This window comes from Acomys russatus, chromosome 12 (assembly GCF_903995435.1).
Source record: "Acomys russatus chromosome 12, mAcoRus1.1, whole genome shotgun sequence".
NCBI lineage: Eukaryota > Metazoa > Chordata > Mammalia > Rodentia > Muridae > Acomys > Acomys russatus.
In genome coordinates this window covers 16,715,904-16,731,776 of record NC_067148.1, presented here as the reverse complement: position 1 = coordinate 16,731,776, position 15,873 = coordinate 16,715,904, and the positions used below count along the sequence as shown (strand labels likewise).

The 15,873-nt window shown below is 48.4% G+C and overlaps 1 protein-coding gene across 6 annotated transcripts in view; it reads right to left on the bottom strand.

Annotated features, from left to right (window-relative positions):
• Nrp2 (neuropilin 2) overlaps positions 1–15,873 on the bottom strand; it is a 114,970-nt gene that overhangs the window by 38,564 nt on the left and 60,533 nt on the right. For all 6 annotated transcript variants that reach the window (XM_051153920.1, XM_051153922.1, XM_051153921.1 and 3 more), the window contains exons 9-12: positions 14,371–14,720; positions 12,364–12,508; positions 8,210–8,326; positions 5,147–5,287 (exon numbers count right to left, since the gene is read on the bottom strand). In XM_051153920.1, the coding sequence (XP_051009877.1) occupies positions 5,147–5,287; positions 8,210–8,326; positions 12,364–12,508; positions 14,371–14,720 (753 nt within the window). The remainder of the gene's footprint in view (positions 1–5,146; positions 5,288–8,209; positions 8,327–12,363; positions 12,509–14,370; positions 14,721–15,873) is intronic.

Sequence of the window (15,873 nt, the reverse complement as noted above, 5' to 3'; positions counted from 1 at the left end):
ATCAATCAGGGCTCTGGTCGCTCACTCTGCTGGAGTTCATCAGCAACCAAGTCTTCATCAAAACAACCCCAGTGAGAAGATCACGGGGTCTTCTCCTTACATTGGAAGGGACAGCTGACATGTGTAAAACCTGAACAGGTAGATTCTTGCCTTATACTCTCACCTGAGCTTTCCTTTGAGCCCCGAGTAAAGCCACTGTAGTCTCAATCCCTTCCGTAAGCTGGCCAAAGCTCCCTACACAATGGTGTCCTAGGCCAAGCAGGCTTTGCCTGTTTTCTCTAGATGCTTTCATGGCTTTTAGTTACCGAAGTAAGGGAACATTGTAATCACACTTCACAAGGTCAGTCAGTGTGTAAAAGGGCACTCATACAAATTCCAGCATTCCAGAGGGAAGGAGCACACACTCCAGATCGCACTTGGGTCGCCATCAGGAGGCTGCCTGGGCAGAGTCCTGTTTATCTCTGGCTTTATCTCTTCCTCCTCTTCCTTCTTCCTCCTCCCCTCAGTGGTGCTAGGGACTCAACTCCCTGGCGATAAGCAAGCACTCTGCCACTAGCTCTACCCTCAGCTCTCTGTTTTCTTTTTCTTTTAAGGCAGAGTCTTGCTAAGTTGCCTAAGCTAGTCATGAACTCACGCTATAGCCCAGGCAGGCCTTAAACCTTCAATCCTCCTGCCTCAGTCTCTCAAGTAGATAAGATTACATGCTAGCACCATGAGGCCCAGGTCTTACCTTATTCTCTACAATTCTAATGGTCTTAACGCTAGCGAGTATCAATACTATTGGCATTACTGTTTGATTAGGATACTATTTCTGAGTGACTGTGAATAGTCCTTAGTGCTTTGGTCCTCGTTATTTTCCCACAGTTGCCAAAGGAGATAGAGTGGCATGCACAGGAAGATCAAAATAGCAGCCACAGAACTACAAGCTTGTCCAGCACGGGCTCAGGCACATGCATCTCCCTAACTCCTTGTTTCTTGATTTTCACTAAACCAAGCTACAGAAGCATCAGCAAGGATTGGGAGCTTGCTCATGCCCTAACATGCTAGAGCAGTGTTGTCTACTACAGTGGCCCCTGTATCCAGGAAATAGGACCAGTGCCACTGAACCATTTAGCTGAAACAGTTTTAACTCATTAAAATTATATTAGAAATAGCCACAAACCCCTGGGGCTGTCTGTGTGTTTTAGCATACTGCCCCCAGTCTGCTTAGCAAACTATGACGTCATTACCTGCCTGCCACTAGGTGTGCCCAGCATGTAAGAAGAGCAAACTCATCTCATCTCCTCCTCTTGCTCCTCTCTTACCGTTCTTGCCTCTCTTGCTCCTCTCTTTCTCTTCTTTTGTCTTCTTCTCTTGTTCTCTTTGTCTGTCTGTCTGTCTGTCTGTCTGTCTGTCTGTCTGTCTCTCCTTGGAGCCCCCCTCCCCTCTTTCTATTCTCCCATGCTTCTATAATAAACTTCTCCATATCGTATCTGTTACCTGGCATCTTACCCAACACTGGACAGCTGGGTACCAGGTCCACCTATTATCTCTCTTAAAGACCCAATGCTGGTCATTCTAGGGACTCTGTCTATGTATGATCAAAGCATGGGAGTATGCCTGTAGAAAACATGCCGGCTCTACTAACAATGACCCTGTGTCATTGTAGCTTCAGTGGGAGGGTGCAGCGGGCTCCTCTGCTACCACCAGGGGTCACTGAATTTGGAACACAGTCCCTGGCTGTGTGTGATGGGGGTGGGGGGGTGGGGGGGATGGCATTGGTATGAACACACTCTAGGCAGCTCAGCCACAAGAGCTAAAAAAAGAAATTCTGAGTGGCTTGAAAGGACGATGTTGAAAAACAAAAACAGTGGAATGAAACCAGTGGGTGTCTTGTCAGCCTGGAGCAACCATTACCACTAGCCAAAGGAACAGAACTAATTGCTGACTTAAAAGGGAGCAGAAAAAGGAAAGAAAACATGAGAAAACAACTCAATCAGAAAATATCTAAGCAATGTAAGTAGTTTCCATGGACACTTGTGATCAACTGCCTGTGTTGTATTTCAACATGGCCATCTCGTCCCTGCCCCCCTTACCCCCTCTCAGCCTCACATCTCGGCGTTTGACTGAGATACCTCCTTCCTAAAATTTAATGACTCCATGTGTGTACTTACTTACTAAGAGGATGAAACGTGTTGCATGCTTCTGGAGAACAATAGTGCTGCTCTCTTTGTGGAAAGGCAAAGTAGGGTGACACAGTGGCTTTCAGGTTTACGGCCAGGCGCCAGCCATTCGGCACCCATTAGCTTTCTCCAGGCCCTATGCCCAGCACAGCTGTTTCCTTTCTTCCAACTCCTTCCCTCAGGGCCCCAACTTTTTTTTTTTGTAAGAACAAGAAGGGACCACCCCAAACAGAAAGGGCGTCTGTCTTCTGCTTGCAGTATGATTTCGAATTTCGTAAGCAGGACAATGGGAAATAGAGAAGATGGTTTTTTTGTTTTTTTTGTTTTTTTTTTTAATCATCCGAGGTTAAAGGGAAGGGCTCTGATAATATTATCATTTTGTTTCCTGGAGTCAGGTTACAAATGTCGCTTTCCCAAACTGCTGGGATTCCTCTCGAAAAGGAAAGTAGTTCTTTTCCTTCTTGGTGTCTTAAGGCAGGAACACCATTAAACCCAACAGGGCCCTAATTTTCTTTCTGTCCCCATCTATTCAGCCAAAGGTTGGAATTCTGCCTGCTTCCCTAACCTGCTCTGAAAAGCGCTGCCCCGCCCCGCCCCCACGCCCAACTGCAGAGTATAGCGAATCAAAGACAAAGACTACCATTTCTAACCAGCAGCAAGGATCAAGGGACAAGGCATTCAGGTGGTGGGGTGGGGGTAGAGTGCCAGGGGCGGGAGTTGGGAGGTGTCTGAACAAGGTGGGTAGAGGCACAGGACAACAGGTTATATGGCAGAGAGGAGATGACAGAAGCTCTACCAGAACTGCCCACGTGCTCACTGGTGGCCCTGTAGTCTAGGTGGGGCTCACTTCAGACACCTTCAGGGGAAACCTTCTCAGAAGCATAGAGAAGGGAGGCCAGAGGATTAGAAAGGGCTAAAAGTGGACCCCGGATGAGAGATGACGAATCCTCCCATCCCATGGAGAGCCCAAGTGTACAACCCATTACTTATAGTGCCTCCGAGAAGCCGCACCTTAGGAAGGCCCCTCTGTACCTCTCATTCAGATGAAATGTAGCCGTGTGCGCACACTCACGTAGCCCACTCACCTTTCTTACATTCAGATAAAGATGGGGGCTGGGACAAAGCACTGATTAATTGGACCCAGTCTCAAAGGAGAGGAAATGAAATGAAAAATCCAGGCTGGGTTATAAAAATAAGTATTTTTTTTCCTTCCAACGTGCAGGAGGCTCATTATATTAATTAAGCATTATTGCGGAGAAGGGGAGGGGGAGGGGGGTTAGAGCTGGGACTGGGGTAAGTGCTCCCTCCTGTGCCTGAGGCTGTGGTGATCTTCTGATAGGAGTCTCTCTGAGCCAGCACTCAAAGGCTGAAGAGATAAACACTTGAAATACGGAAATGTTTTTCTTCAGAGCAGATGCTGTGACCCTCTGGGAAAGCAAGTGTGGGCTACAGCAGGAGGGTAGCCCCAAGTGTTCTTCTAGAGCTTACTCTCCCACCTGACCCCGACCCCCACCCCAGAACTCCTGGGGACCAGAGGCACCATCAGCGCTTGGGTGAAGGGCTGCTCTGAAGAAGCCAGGAAGAGGAAAGCCCCTCCCCTTCTCAGTTCTAGCTTTTCCCAGTACACTCTACCAACATTTAGCCTGCTAAATTTCCAGAATTAACCCTCTTTTCTCTCAAAGTCTTCTTTTTTTTTTTTTTATTAATTTATTCTTGTTACATCTCAATGTTTATCCCATCCTTTGTATCCTCCTATTCCTCCCCCGACCCCATTTTCCCATTATTCCCCTCCCCTATGACTGTTCCTGAGGGGGATTACGTCCCCCTATATATTCTCATAGGGTATCAAGTCTCTTCTGGGCATCTGAGGTCCGGGCAGGAGGTGTATGAGGTCTGAAAGCTAACGAGAGTGTTTTGGACCAGTGTGTTCTGGCTTGTGAGGGCCACTTGTTAAATTTCCTGGAACTTTACAGACCAGTTAAGCACGATCATTATTAAAAATTAAATTACAGAAAGCTGTCTGAAATTATATTAAAAAGGAAAATAATAAACACCCCCAACTCAACATTTCCTAATGGTTTCGGTATACTCTGTTCCAGAGGTGATGTGCGCTCTTTGTATCTGCACAATGGAAAAACACTGGCCCAGCCCTTCTCCAGCTCCTCCTCGTGTGTCTGTGGTCCACTAAGCTGTGGGAAGAGTATTTTTACCCTTGAGTGAAGCACATCTTATCAGGCAAGTTTGGGACTTTGTTTTAATCCTTGGGAAGCCTGTTGTTAAACATTTCAAGAAGGCAACTGTGACAGCAGGTGACAGCAGAGCCAGCAGGTAGCTATTGTTTCTCCTTGTTCACATGGGCTAAAAGCAGTGTCAGGATGGGCTTCTGAGATCTGGCTCTTTGGGGGCCAAAAGATGGCATAAAGATATGCCGAGGCCTGACAGTAAGTCTTCTTTATAGGCCAAGTGTCTGGCTCTTTGTTAAGACACACCCGTGGGCATCACATCCGTGCTGTCACACCCTGTGCACGGCAGCATTTCAGTCCTTGGCCTCGACTGACTCCAGGAATGGTGGTACCCACAGAACTATGAGTCAGAATTAAGGCCAGCGGTTTCCCAGTGAACAACCTTGGAAACAATACCTACCTTTGTTGTTGACAAGAGGCTATGTGCCAGTAGTAGCCAGTGCTGGCAAGGGGAACAAGAGGGCATTAGTGGACTCTGCCCATCTCCTAAGGACCTCCCAATGGCTTCTTCTTTCTCTCGTTTATCATGGTTTCCCTTTCTCCCTTGCCACTTCAAGCTGTGTTGAGATTCTGAGTGGGCTAGGGACCATCCAGTGTGTGTGCTGATGTCTGTGGTGGCTTGAGGCTAAAGAGCAGAGAATTGCTCTGTGGTGGGGAAGTTCTAAAGCTTGCAAAGGAGTTGGGACAAAAACATGTGCGGGCTGGCCTTCCATGTTTCATAGGCTGCCTCAACTGCCTTACCTGGAAACGTTCGGTCATTGGGGTTGGCACTGCTGATCCAGGTGCTCCTGAGCCACTTGGCATGGTCGTACATCCAACCACAGGGCTCTTCAGGGAAATCAAAATTGCAGTTGAATCCTGAAGGGAGTTGCAACTCTTTGTCTAAAAGGAAAAGAAAAGTAACCAAAGAGGCAGGCAAATGACCCGGCTCTAGAGAGCAGCCACAGCGGGGTTATTTCAATGGCTGGCAAGGGCTAACTAAGCATGAGGTGGAGAGAGAAGGGGTCCCTTTGCTCATTCACCTCACTTGTCTTGGCGATCGCTGACTTTCGGGTCAGGCTTTGGTCTCATCCTTCCCAGGCACGAAAGCCAAGTCTGCCAGTGGTTCCCATAGTAAGGAATTATAAACGAGGCCACCAAATGGCTCCGGGCTCTAATCAGCCTCCTCTCTCTTTTACCTCAGAGAGCAGACAAATGTGAAAATTGCTGTTCCCTAAATGCCAGAGAAGAATGTCTCCCCAGTGCCTCGGTGGAAGGATTATCCCATCTCCTGCCAGCCTGGCTCTCAGAAGGGATGGGGCAGCCCATTAGCTCCCAGAAAGATCCGAATGCCAGGGAACTTCTGGCTGATGCAAAGAAAGTGACCTCAGAAACAAGGCTGGCTTGTTTGTTTGCTGTCCTTCACCTCTTCAGGACACATGCCTTATTTCAGAGGGCTGTTATAGATTGGCATGGTCGAGTGGGCAGTCTGAAATGTCAAGAGTGAAAACAAAGGGGGTACCCTTGGAGTTGCCCACCTCAATGCTGAGTAAGATAGGGACAACTTTTATAGGCCGAGCCTGGTGGCTCAGCTCTGTAATCTCCGTTCCCCTGGAGCGCGTTCTGCAGAGCTCCTGCAAAACACGTTCTCCACAAATCTCTTAAAAAGTGACCAATAGTGGCTCCCCGTGTCTACTTTGAAGCTTTACCTAAGTGAGCCCAAAGGTGGAACCAAGTGGGTTTTCTCTGGGGTTCCACCCACATCTAAAAACCCAGTATGAGCTAATGGTAATCTTGGAATTACATGGGGGGTGGTGCAGAGGTGGGGGAAAAGTGAAAATGGGAAGTTAAGCTTGGACAGAGACAGAGGAAAGGGCTTGGCAATGCTGGTAACTGGGAGGAAGTGTGGGAGGAAGTGGGGTCTTTAGCCTTCCCATTTCCCTCCCCAAGTTCCCTGAGAGAAATGTCCATGGGGAAGGTTCCGAATTCTGACTAAAATGTGTACAAGCAACAGCAGCTGGGTAGAACCAACTTGCCCACCCTGGGGTGGAGGAAGCTTGTCTTTAGAGGGTACTGCTGACCTCAGCAGCAGGATAAAATTGCCAGCAGACCCTCCTTGTGCGCCCTCTTCCCAAGAGGGAGCAGTCAATGTTTGCCCACCCTTAGCCAAAGTCAGCTGGAGTAGAAAGGGAACACATGGGACCCATCACAGATGCACCAACCTGCGGCTGAGAAAGTCAGTCTTTAGCCCTCACCATCCCCTTCTCTCTGCAATTTCTGCATGTCTATTTTTCCATTCAAAAAATACAAAGTAATTCAATATACCATAATTCCCCTGTAATGTTTATACGCGTACTATATCTCAGGAACTGAATTCCACAAAAAGATCTTTTACCGAAAAGAAGGGAGGGACCATCAAAGAAACCTCAAATCAAACAAACCGCTGTAAACGGTAAAATTATATTAAAAATAAACGTCTGAAAGGCTGCAGCAGAACCCTTAAATTTTCCTTTGGATTGCAGTTTAGATAGAGTCCCCACTCCGGGCCTCCTGACACGCTAACTCTGTGAGTCTGATGCCACACATAAACTCCCTGTGCGTTTCATTTTCAGCTCTCTGTCTCAGACATGTCTTGGAAGTTTCTCCACTTCTCATTATGAAACTAAAACAAGTTCATTGAAATTTCAAGATTCTGCACTCAACTAATCCTGACTAACAGTGTCCCCTACCCACACAGTATACCAAAGGACACTCCCCAAAGCATGTGCATTGAATTATCGTTTTTTTAGTTCCACGACTTCAGCATTAGTTTTTGGCTTTCATCCCATTCTTCTTAAGGGCTATTTGGTTTGGTTTGGTTTTTTTTTTTTGAGCCATCCACACCATCCAGGCAGTTTCCCATGTTGCCCTCTGGCTGCGAGCAGGTTCCACGCTTTCACCAGCTACCTACATCCCTTATCAGGTCTCTTTGCCAATCTTTTCTCATTTTGTTTAATGAATATTTAATAACGACCAGTAATTTGCTGTAAATTGAGGCTGTCAAACTGAAAAGTCCAGGCTAAGGGGCCAGGTGTTGTAAAAGTAGTGGCTGCTTAGTAGTTGTCCGAATACATGGTGACCTGAACAACAGGATTGAAAACAAGACTTGGTTTTGGAGATCTTTCTAATTACTGACTTTATCTAGCTTGGATATGTTTGGAAGATAAAATGAGGGGAATACAGATTTCCCATGTGAAGAGATGGTCCAAAAATTAGAATCCTTGGGGTTTCGCAGCACTGGATGAGGACTCCCACATCCTGCCTGTGTGCTCTTTGTAGATATGACATGCAGCCTGGAAGAATTATCCCCGGTACACTTTCATAAAACAAGGCTATAGCAAGACACAAGGAAGTGCAATGGATCCTGGATAATTGATGAACTGACTTGGCAATCAAAGTCAATGACTACCAAACCCCAGAAAGGGGGAAAAAAAGACACCAGGTCTTCATATGATTGTACCACAGAGGCACATTCTAACAGGAATAGCTATCAGTGCTATTAATTAATTTAAAAATGCTGGGCATGGTTTTCCTTTAACTAAAGAAGATTGTGAGGACTCGGGCCCCTTATCTTAACAGTAGATTTGTATTTGTATTGTTGTTACAAAATCTGAGTATTTCTAGTAGCCACTGCCTTTGGCCTTTGAGTATATTTGTGTGCCCTCAAGTCCTCTTGTAAGTTCATGTGGACTTCTAACCCAAAGAACCCCAAGTTCTCGCTTGTCATCTGCCTGGCCCATGCTCATGACACCCCAGAGGCAATATGATGACCATGCCAGTCCTTACCATCCTCAAAGCTGCAGTTTTCTCCACACTCCGTGGTATCCTCATCCATGGGATAAGGGGTGGTGGTCTCTTCACTCTTTACGGTGGGTCCCAGCGTCTCCACTGTGGGCTTTGAGTCTGTGTGAAGGTGAAGGGAGAAAAGAAAATTGCTGCAGTAGGCCGCACTCCAACCCAGCAGGGGAAGATGCAAAAGCGGAGTCTTCTTTCTAGGTCTGGGCTTGTGAGGAGGAACAGAAAGGTGCGTAGATGCACACAGAACCCTAAATTCGCCAGAATGCCCAAAGAAGTTGCAAGAGGCATGGACAGAAACCCCACATGGGAGTCTCTCAGGAAAGCCCCAACATGGCAACTGTGGTGGGGGGTGGGGTGGGTGACGTTGACTCCCAAAATGGAGCTGAACCACATTTGGGTATTCTGTTAAGAGGGCAGTGTGGTAGAGCACACAATCAAAGTGAATGCTGCCCACCAAAACTGACAGAAACAACTCCACGCGTGATGAAGTGTGTTTCTGTTCCATGGGAAATGGGCCCCCAGTGCTCTGTCTCTTCGTGGCTGGTGGTGGGGTCTCAGTGCTTGGTCCTGCTTTCTCAAAACACACCCTTTCCCTATGCTAGACAGGGTCTATTTGGAATCAGACCTAACTCTATAAAACAATCTGCCCCGCAGGGCCCACCTACGATAATATAATCAGAAGCACTTGTTACCAAAGTTGCGTGTAAGTGAAATGGCAGCTTGGAAAGCCTGAGCCCAGACTCCGTGTCGGTGTTTCCTGGACATGGACAGATGGGAACGTGGATCTAAAGAGGCGTTGGCTAGGTGAAAGTAATTTGGGCTATGCCTTCTGGCCAAGGTATGGCAAATTAAAACACCCGATCGATACAGCTACCATTCTGTAGCAGTGGTGGAGATAGTGACCGTAAGACACCATGACTTGATTCAACAGGCAGAGGCCCAGAGAGCAGATAGCCTAGTCCAGCTAGTTCTTCCAACCTCCCCACTTCTCTCCCCCCCCCCCCCCCCCCCCCCCCGCAACACCTCCCCCCAGGCAGGAAAGCCTATTATCCCTTAGTAAAATCTTCAGGCTCACAAATGTTGGCAACTTATAAGAAATGTTACAATAAGAAGCACTAGGTCACACCATGCTGTAGGCAGTCGGTTTTCACCTGGGCCAGATAGGTGATTCACACATCATCCATTCATTCCTTTGTTTGTTTGCTCACTCAGCCACTCAGCCATCAACTATTTGGGGGAATGAATGAGGCTATGAGTCAGGCCCTGGGTGGGGTGGGAAAGGTTCTGGAAAGCTCTGTGTTGTGGAGTGTGGTATATGCTGGAGCGGCCTTCCACCAAGATGCCCTGGAGACCCGAGGTCATTGTCTCTCTCCTATCTCTGTACATGCCACTTTGCACTATAGCACGTGGTTAGGTGCCTTTGTGGGGGCATCCTCCAGGATACCACTTAATAAAGCCAGGAGCTGGGGAAGTGGGTAAATATGCTGAAAAGTGTTTTCACGGTCTTCCCACCTTTCTGCTATTAAATGCCGTGCGCATAACCTTTTCTGTTTCCCATTGTCGTGTCTGCCTTTTGCTCAAAGTAAATAACAAATAACCTCGAAGCGTCCTAATTTGTGAGTTCAAATTTGTCACATTTGTCAAATGTCACAAATTCATTGTGCCCTTGAATCACAAACTCAATTGTAAAGCCAACAATGGGTGGCAAGGCAAGAAGATATCATTTGAAACCTAAATAAACTGGCGAACAGGTAAAGCCTCAAATTATGCAGCCGACCGGGTTCAACCCAGCCCTTTAGTCTTCCTGTTATCCTTTTTGGGGAAGGAAAAAAGAGTGACCCAAGGGCTTGTTTGCAGACAAAAATGGAAAATTTAAAAACAAGAAGAATATGCACTAAAAATTGGAAGTTTGAGGCAAAGCTTGTCAATTTGGTAGGGGGAAATAAAGTAAAGCCCGGGCCGATGAGGTGACAAGAGGGCAGGGTATTGTGAGTGAAAGTGAAGAAACAGGAGACTGGCCTCTGTGCCCACTGTTTGTACTGGGAGCTCCGAGGTAACTGCTCACTAAACAGCAGCGTTTCTCCAAAATGAAAACCAGATGTCAGAGACTTCAAAGACAACGGAGGAGGCTGGGCAGAGGCTAACACGCCTCAACTCTGATCTTCCAAGAGCAGGCCTGGGCTTTGAAATGGGAAACCTGTTGCTGTCACCAGGGCAATTTGGGGCAGGTTGGGGCTGGAGGGACAATGAGGGGAAGAGGACATTAGCAACTTTGTCCAGCTGGCCATAAAGCAAGGCCAGCGTGGGAGAGGGGTGGCACAGAAGGAAAAGGGCAGCATAGAGGGAAGTGTGACTTGGCCCTCAGTCGGCTGGATGACTTTCCTGGGACTCAGTTTCCCAGTCTGTGAAAGGGCAGTAGGCTTATTTCTGTGGTTTGTTTTTGAACTGTGCATCACACTCATTGGTAGGTCATGGAATCGATATAAAGGACTCTAACAGCTTTTTAGGCGTCTGAGCTAATCCTTCAGGGTGTGCTCACCTAGTAAGGTTGAGCGCCACCTGGGGATCCCCTCCTTCAGTTACATTTGCCTATAATCAGCTTGCCAGTGTCGGGCAGCAGTCTAAATACCCCTCACCATTACTGTGTGCCATTCTCATAGCAGCTGCAGGGCCTTGAGATAGACCAACACCATCCCCTCTTACCAGGTAAGAGATGAAGTCATTTGGCTAAGGTTCTACACCTAGTGATGGGAATGACTTGAATTTAGCAATCTTTCTGGAGTCCAGGAACTTCCCTGTATGCACACATGTGTGTGCTTGCATGCCAATGAAAGGAGCTGAGATTCAGTTTAACATGAGGTACAGAGTCAAACGTGTTTGGAATCCACTAGTCTAGAAGCTTCTGGATCCTCTGTAGCTTTAAGGCCCGAACCTCAGATGGGTAAATGAAAAAACTAATTATAACTGAGCTGGGCCTTTAGTATATCGCCGAGGCACAGTTGACACACATTCAGGCTTTACAGAACTGATTTACCCCTAACAAGTGTGTGTCAGCATTACCACCACAAATGTATAATGGGGGTGGGTTGGGGCGGCGAGCTGCGGTTCCCTATTACTATAGATTCTATGGGGCTGTCTTCACTTCCATGCCTAGAGGTGAACTTGGGCCCCCATTCTTGCCTGCATGCCCGCCCAGGATGCCTCTGTGCCCTTGTAGCCCTCACACAGGCAACACTTTTCTCCCTGGGAGCCAAAGGCACTTCTCTGACATGCTCTTATTAATCCTTCATGCCACCCTGCTGTCTGAGCCAGTGACAGGCACAGCAGACAGGAAAATGGGGCTACCTGGGGCTCTGGTAGGGAGGGGCAAGAGAACACAATCTGCTGGTGGCTCCTGCTGGCACTGGGTGGGGCCTCAGGGTGGGACCCCCCCCCCAGGCTCCAGGTGACTCCCCAAAGCTCATTTTGACAGGCTGTGCCAGCTCTACGGAAGAAGTAGAGCCTGTGGCCAGAGGCAAGGTGGGGCTTGACTCAGATAGGTACCAGCTTCCTCTCTCAGCAACCAGCAAGCAGGAGGGCCTCACCCTCTCAGGGAGAATTCACAGAGGCACTTGCCCCAGGCCTGTACCACTGGGTAGGGCAGGAAGGAGCAGGACCATGGATGCATGCTGGGAAGATGTACCCTTGCACCAGTGTCCCTCCTGAGCAAATAAATGCCTTTTACAGCTGTGGCTTTGAAACGAAAGTGCCTTCTCTGAGCCTCTGACATCTGGAGGCCAGATTCAGACATAAACCGATTACTTTATTATCATGACAGGGTTTTTCTTTCCTAAATCAACAGCCAAAGCCCCCCCGCCCCTGGCCTGAAGAGCTGTGGTCTAATTGAATTTGGGTGGGTGGTTATGATTTGTTTTTGAGAGACTCATGTTGAAGAACTGACGTGATCCTTGACAAAGGACAAAATGCTCCCCTTCAGAGATTCCTCCAAGTCCAGAGGTACCCCAAGAATACAACAGACCACCAGGCAGCAGGGATGCAGTGGAGTCTAGCTTCATGAGGGCTGACTGTCCGGAGCTCCGCCCAGGGTACCAAGATCACAAGGCCATCAAATGAGCAAGACACGGAGAAGAAAGCCCGCTTACCTGTCCAGTCACAGCCCAGGACCTCCAGTCTCATCCCAATTCCGGCTGGTGACCACCTCTCTGGGTATACCCGCACATACTGTGCGGGAACTGGATCGAACCTCCGGATGTCGGGGGTGTCATAGTGCATGTTCCCTTCAAACAGCTGCAGGGAGGCAAGGGGGCTCAGCTCTCATGTGGGACTCCTCCCCCACTTTCCTCTCCCCAGCCACACCCAACCCACAAGTCAACCTCTCCCCAACCGCACCCAACCCACAAGTCAGCTTCAAGGTTGCTTCCTAGGGTAATCCCACCTACGTGAGCTTTATTTCAAACCAAGGTCTTTTGGTCATTTGGAAAGTCCACGGGGGGCGGGGGGGCGGGGAATTGGAAATAAGAAAATCAGGGAGCATTAGAGAGGCCATTATCAGGGGAGGTCTAAGCTCCAAATGTGATTTAAGCTGACCTTGGCCAGAAGGAGCGGCAGGCACGGTTGGCTGTATCTACTATTCCAGATTCCTTGCGTTATATATATATTTTTAAGTGTTTTCTTTTTCTACCGCTTGGAAGTCTGTATGCATAAGGTATCTTAATAGGATGGAGATATAGTTCAGGTGGTGCTATGGTTGACCTGCATGAATGAATAACCTATAGGCTATTCAATCCCTGGAAGTATGGGCACGGAAGGATCCCAATGGCCAACTGTTGCCAGTTTACTGACAGTCTGAAAGACAACTGGCTATTACAAACTGATGGCCTGAGACTGTCTTCTAGACCTTTGTTTATCAGAAGCAATTCTACCAAAAGAAACCTCTCCTAGGTCGCCTATGCATAAAATTGCTGACAGAAGTTGAACCTGTGTGGGGATGACACCCAGAGCCACCTTGGGGTCCCTTGCATAGGGAGAAAACAGGTGTTGAGATGGGTGGGTTCAGGAATTCCTGAAGGCTAGCGATCTGTCGGGGCTCAGGATCCATAGTTTTAAAAGCAAGGCTATTGCCTCAGGCAGGGCATGCTCTGAACCTGGCCAAGATCACTTTTGTTTTCAAGAAAAGCCACGGGTAGCTGTCGCTGGAGAACCTGTGGTCCAGTCTCTGCTCTATTCATTGGAGGTCCTAGTTTCCAAACCCCAAGTCTCTTCAAGCCCTTGGAATTGTGATCTATCTGGAAGCTCACGTCGGTACTGCAAAACCTCCCATTTAGCCCTGGCCTCTGCATTCAGAAGGAAAGCCCTGCTTATTATAGGGAGGACGCTTCTCCTTCTTAAGGATGCTGCATGCAGGACCAGGTAGCCTGGCCTAGCAGGAGAGGAAGCTGAACAGGGTAGAGGCTTGACGCCCTCTCCCCTCTGGGCCTCCTTGCATGCTAGGGTGAAGCTTAGACTTCTTTACTCTCATGGCAGGGAGGAGGCTGTTCTGGCTTGGACTTGTGCCCCAGCGTAAGATGCTCTTTCTTTCATTCAAACTCAGTGTGAGAGGCAGGGAAGATCTGAGCAATCAAGACTAAGAAAATAGGGAGGCACGTAATGTCCAGAAAAAACAGTTATTTTTGGAAGTATCCCCCAGTTTCTATAGTTTGGCCTCCAACAACCACATCCCCCTTGGGATGTCTGGCCTGTTTCAGGGAAACTTTATCCTGGAGCGGCTGCGGAGGGCACTCAGCTTCATAAGCAGGCTGTGCTGAGCACTGGTTAGGTGTCTGGCTTTTGAAGTCTGACTTTTGGTTTCCAAATCATGGTTTAAGCAGCAACGAACAGTGTGACCGTGGATACAACATAAACCTCAGTCTAGTGTCTCCAAAATGTGAGTGGCCAAGGAATAGATTTTGTAGAAAGATTATGGGGATTAAGAAGGAGTTTAATTTAAGGACCAGGCCTGGCGCAATACAGTGTCTCTGTTGACGATCGTTCTATTGTGCCGATGGGGTTTGATGATGGCTGCTAGATGGGAAATCATCACCCCAGATCCCTGTACCCCACTTTAACTTTCCTGTTTAGAATGGTATTAGAACTCCCTATGAATGGCCTACCTTTGGTTGCTGAGTCCTGGGGTCCTGAATATATTCCCAGTCCTTGCCATTTAGGCTGTAGGAGACTTTGAACTTGCGTACAAATGCCCTGGCTTCCATGGCAGTGATGCTGTCTCCTCCGCGGGCTCCCTGGATGATGACACCTTTCACTGTCTTGGGTGTCCCAAGGTCCACCTGAAGCCACTCTTCTCCTGGCTGAGCTTGAGGGTTCCGAGGGAACCAGCCAGAGCGGCTGCTAACCAGGCGGGCTGCACTGGGACTCCAGAGGTACTCTCGGGTGGAGGAGGCAGAGATCTGGGTGTCAGCAATGAGGCCCGAGAGCATGCCCAGCATGTTGGAGCAGGGTGCATCTAGGGGAGACAAGGAAGACACTAAAAGTCATTCATGGCTGAGGCCGGCTAGCTGGAGTCTAATCATTAAGTAGTCAGACCATCAGGTCACATACTTATTTTAATTTCCATCTTGTATAGCAGTGTGACTCTCAGAACCTGAACTTGGACTCATTTTATGTCTACGCTACTGCTTTCTTAGCCAGCTAACTTTGGTCAAGTGATTTAATCACTCCATGCATCAAGCTCCCCAAGTCTAAAAGGGACACTCTCAGCAGTGGCTACCTGCTGTGAGGACTCTGTCAGTTACCTCAGCACAGGCCTAGGAATAGTGCTTGGTGTACCTAAGCACACAGTAGTAGCTGTTAGCTATCTGGATTTATGGCTCTGGGCAGGGCTTTGGAGAATATGTGTCAGCACCATCCATCCATGACACCAATCCTCACTGACCCTCTCAAGGACAGCGAGTGCAGTGGAGTGCAGGCATGTGTTGAGTTAGTTCCTGGAAGATCATTTTGCCTACAAGATGGGCTGGTAGTATCCTGGGTACATGTCCTGGCTCTGTCACCTCCTGGGCTCATGATGATTTGGGTTAAGCTATTGCTTTCCCGAGTCTAATTTCCTCACCAGCATCATCTTAGGTGTTAGGAAGAATGGGCAGTATAATGTACAGGAGAGAGTCATGAAAGATGTGGGGGAGGTGCAGACACGGGATGCTTGGACCAGCAGGTCAACAAAGCAGCTTACCTTCCTGGATGCAGTCCAAAGAGCGGAAATGATCGGCCTATAGATATAGCCATCCTATTGCGAGTCCAGGCACCATGGTCTCACGATTACACCATGGCTTAGCAAAGGCTCCAGATTCCACTCTGGCGCCCGTCACCCTGCAGCCCTTGGGTTTTAGCTCAGGCAAGCACCGTCTCCCCTTCACACACAGTCCCCACATGCTGTTTCTCGGCTCTCTTGCTACACTGCCAAGCGGTGTTCACTGCCGAGTATGCTTTGCAGCCTTTCTCCAGCAGGTATCGTCTGGTTTGTCTGCGCTCTGACCTCAGCCACTCAGCCTTGAGGAGGTTTGCCTTGAGTCAAGCCCTCTGTGGAACACTGCAAGGATCATGAGGCCCTCCCTATTTCTTGAGTTTTACATTTGTTTATCTTGCTTGTTATTAATTTA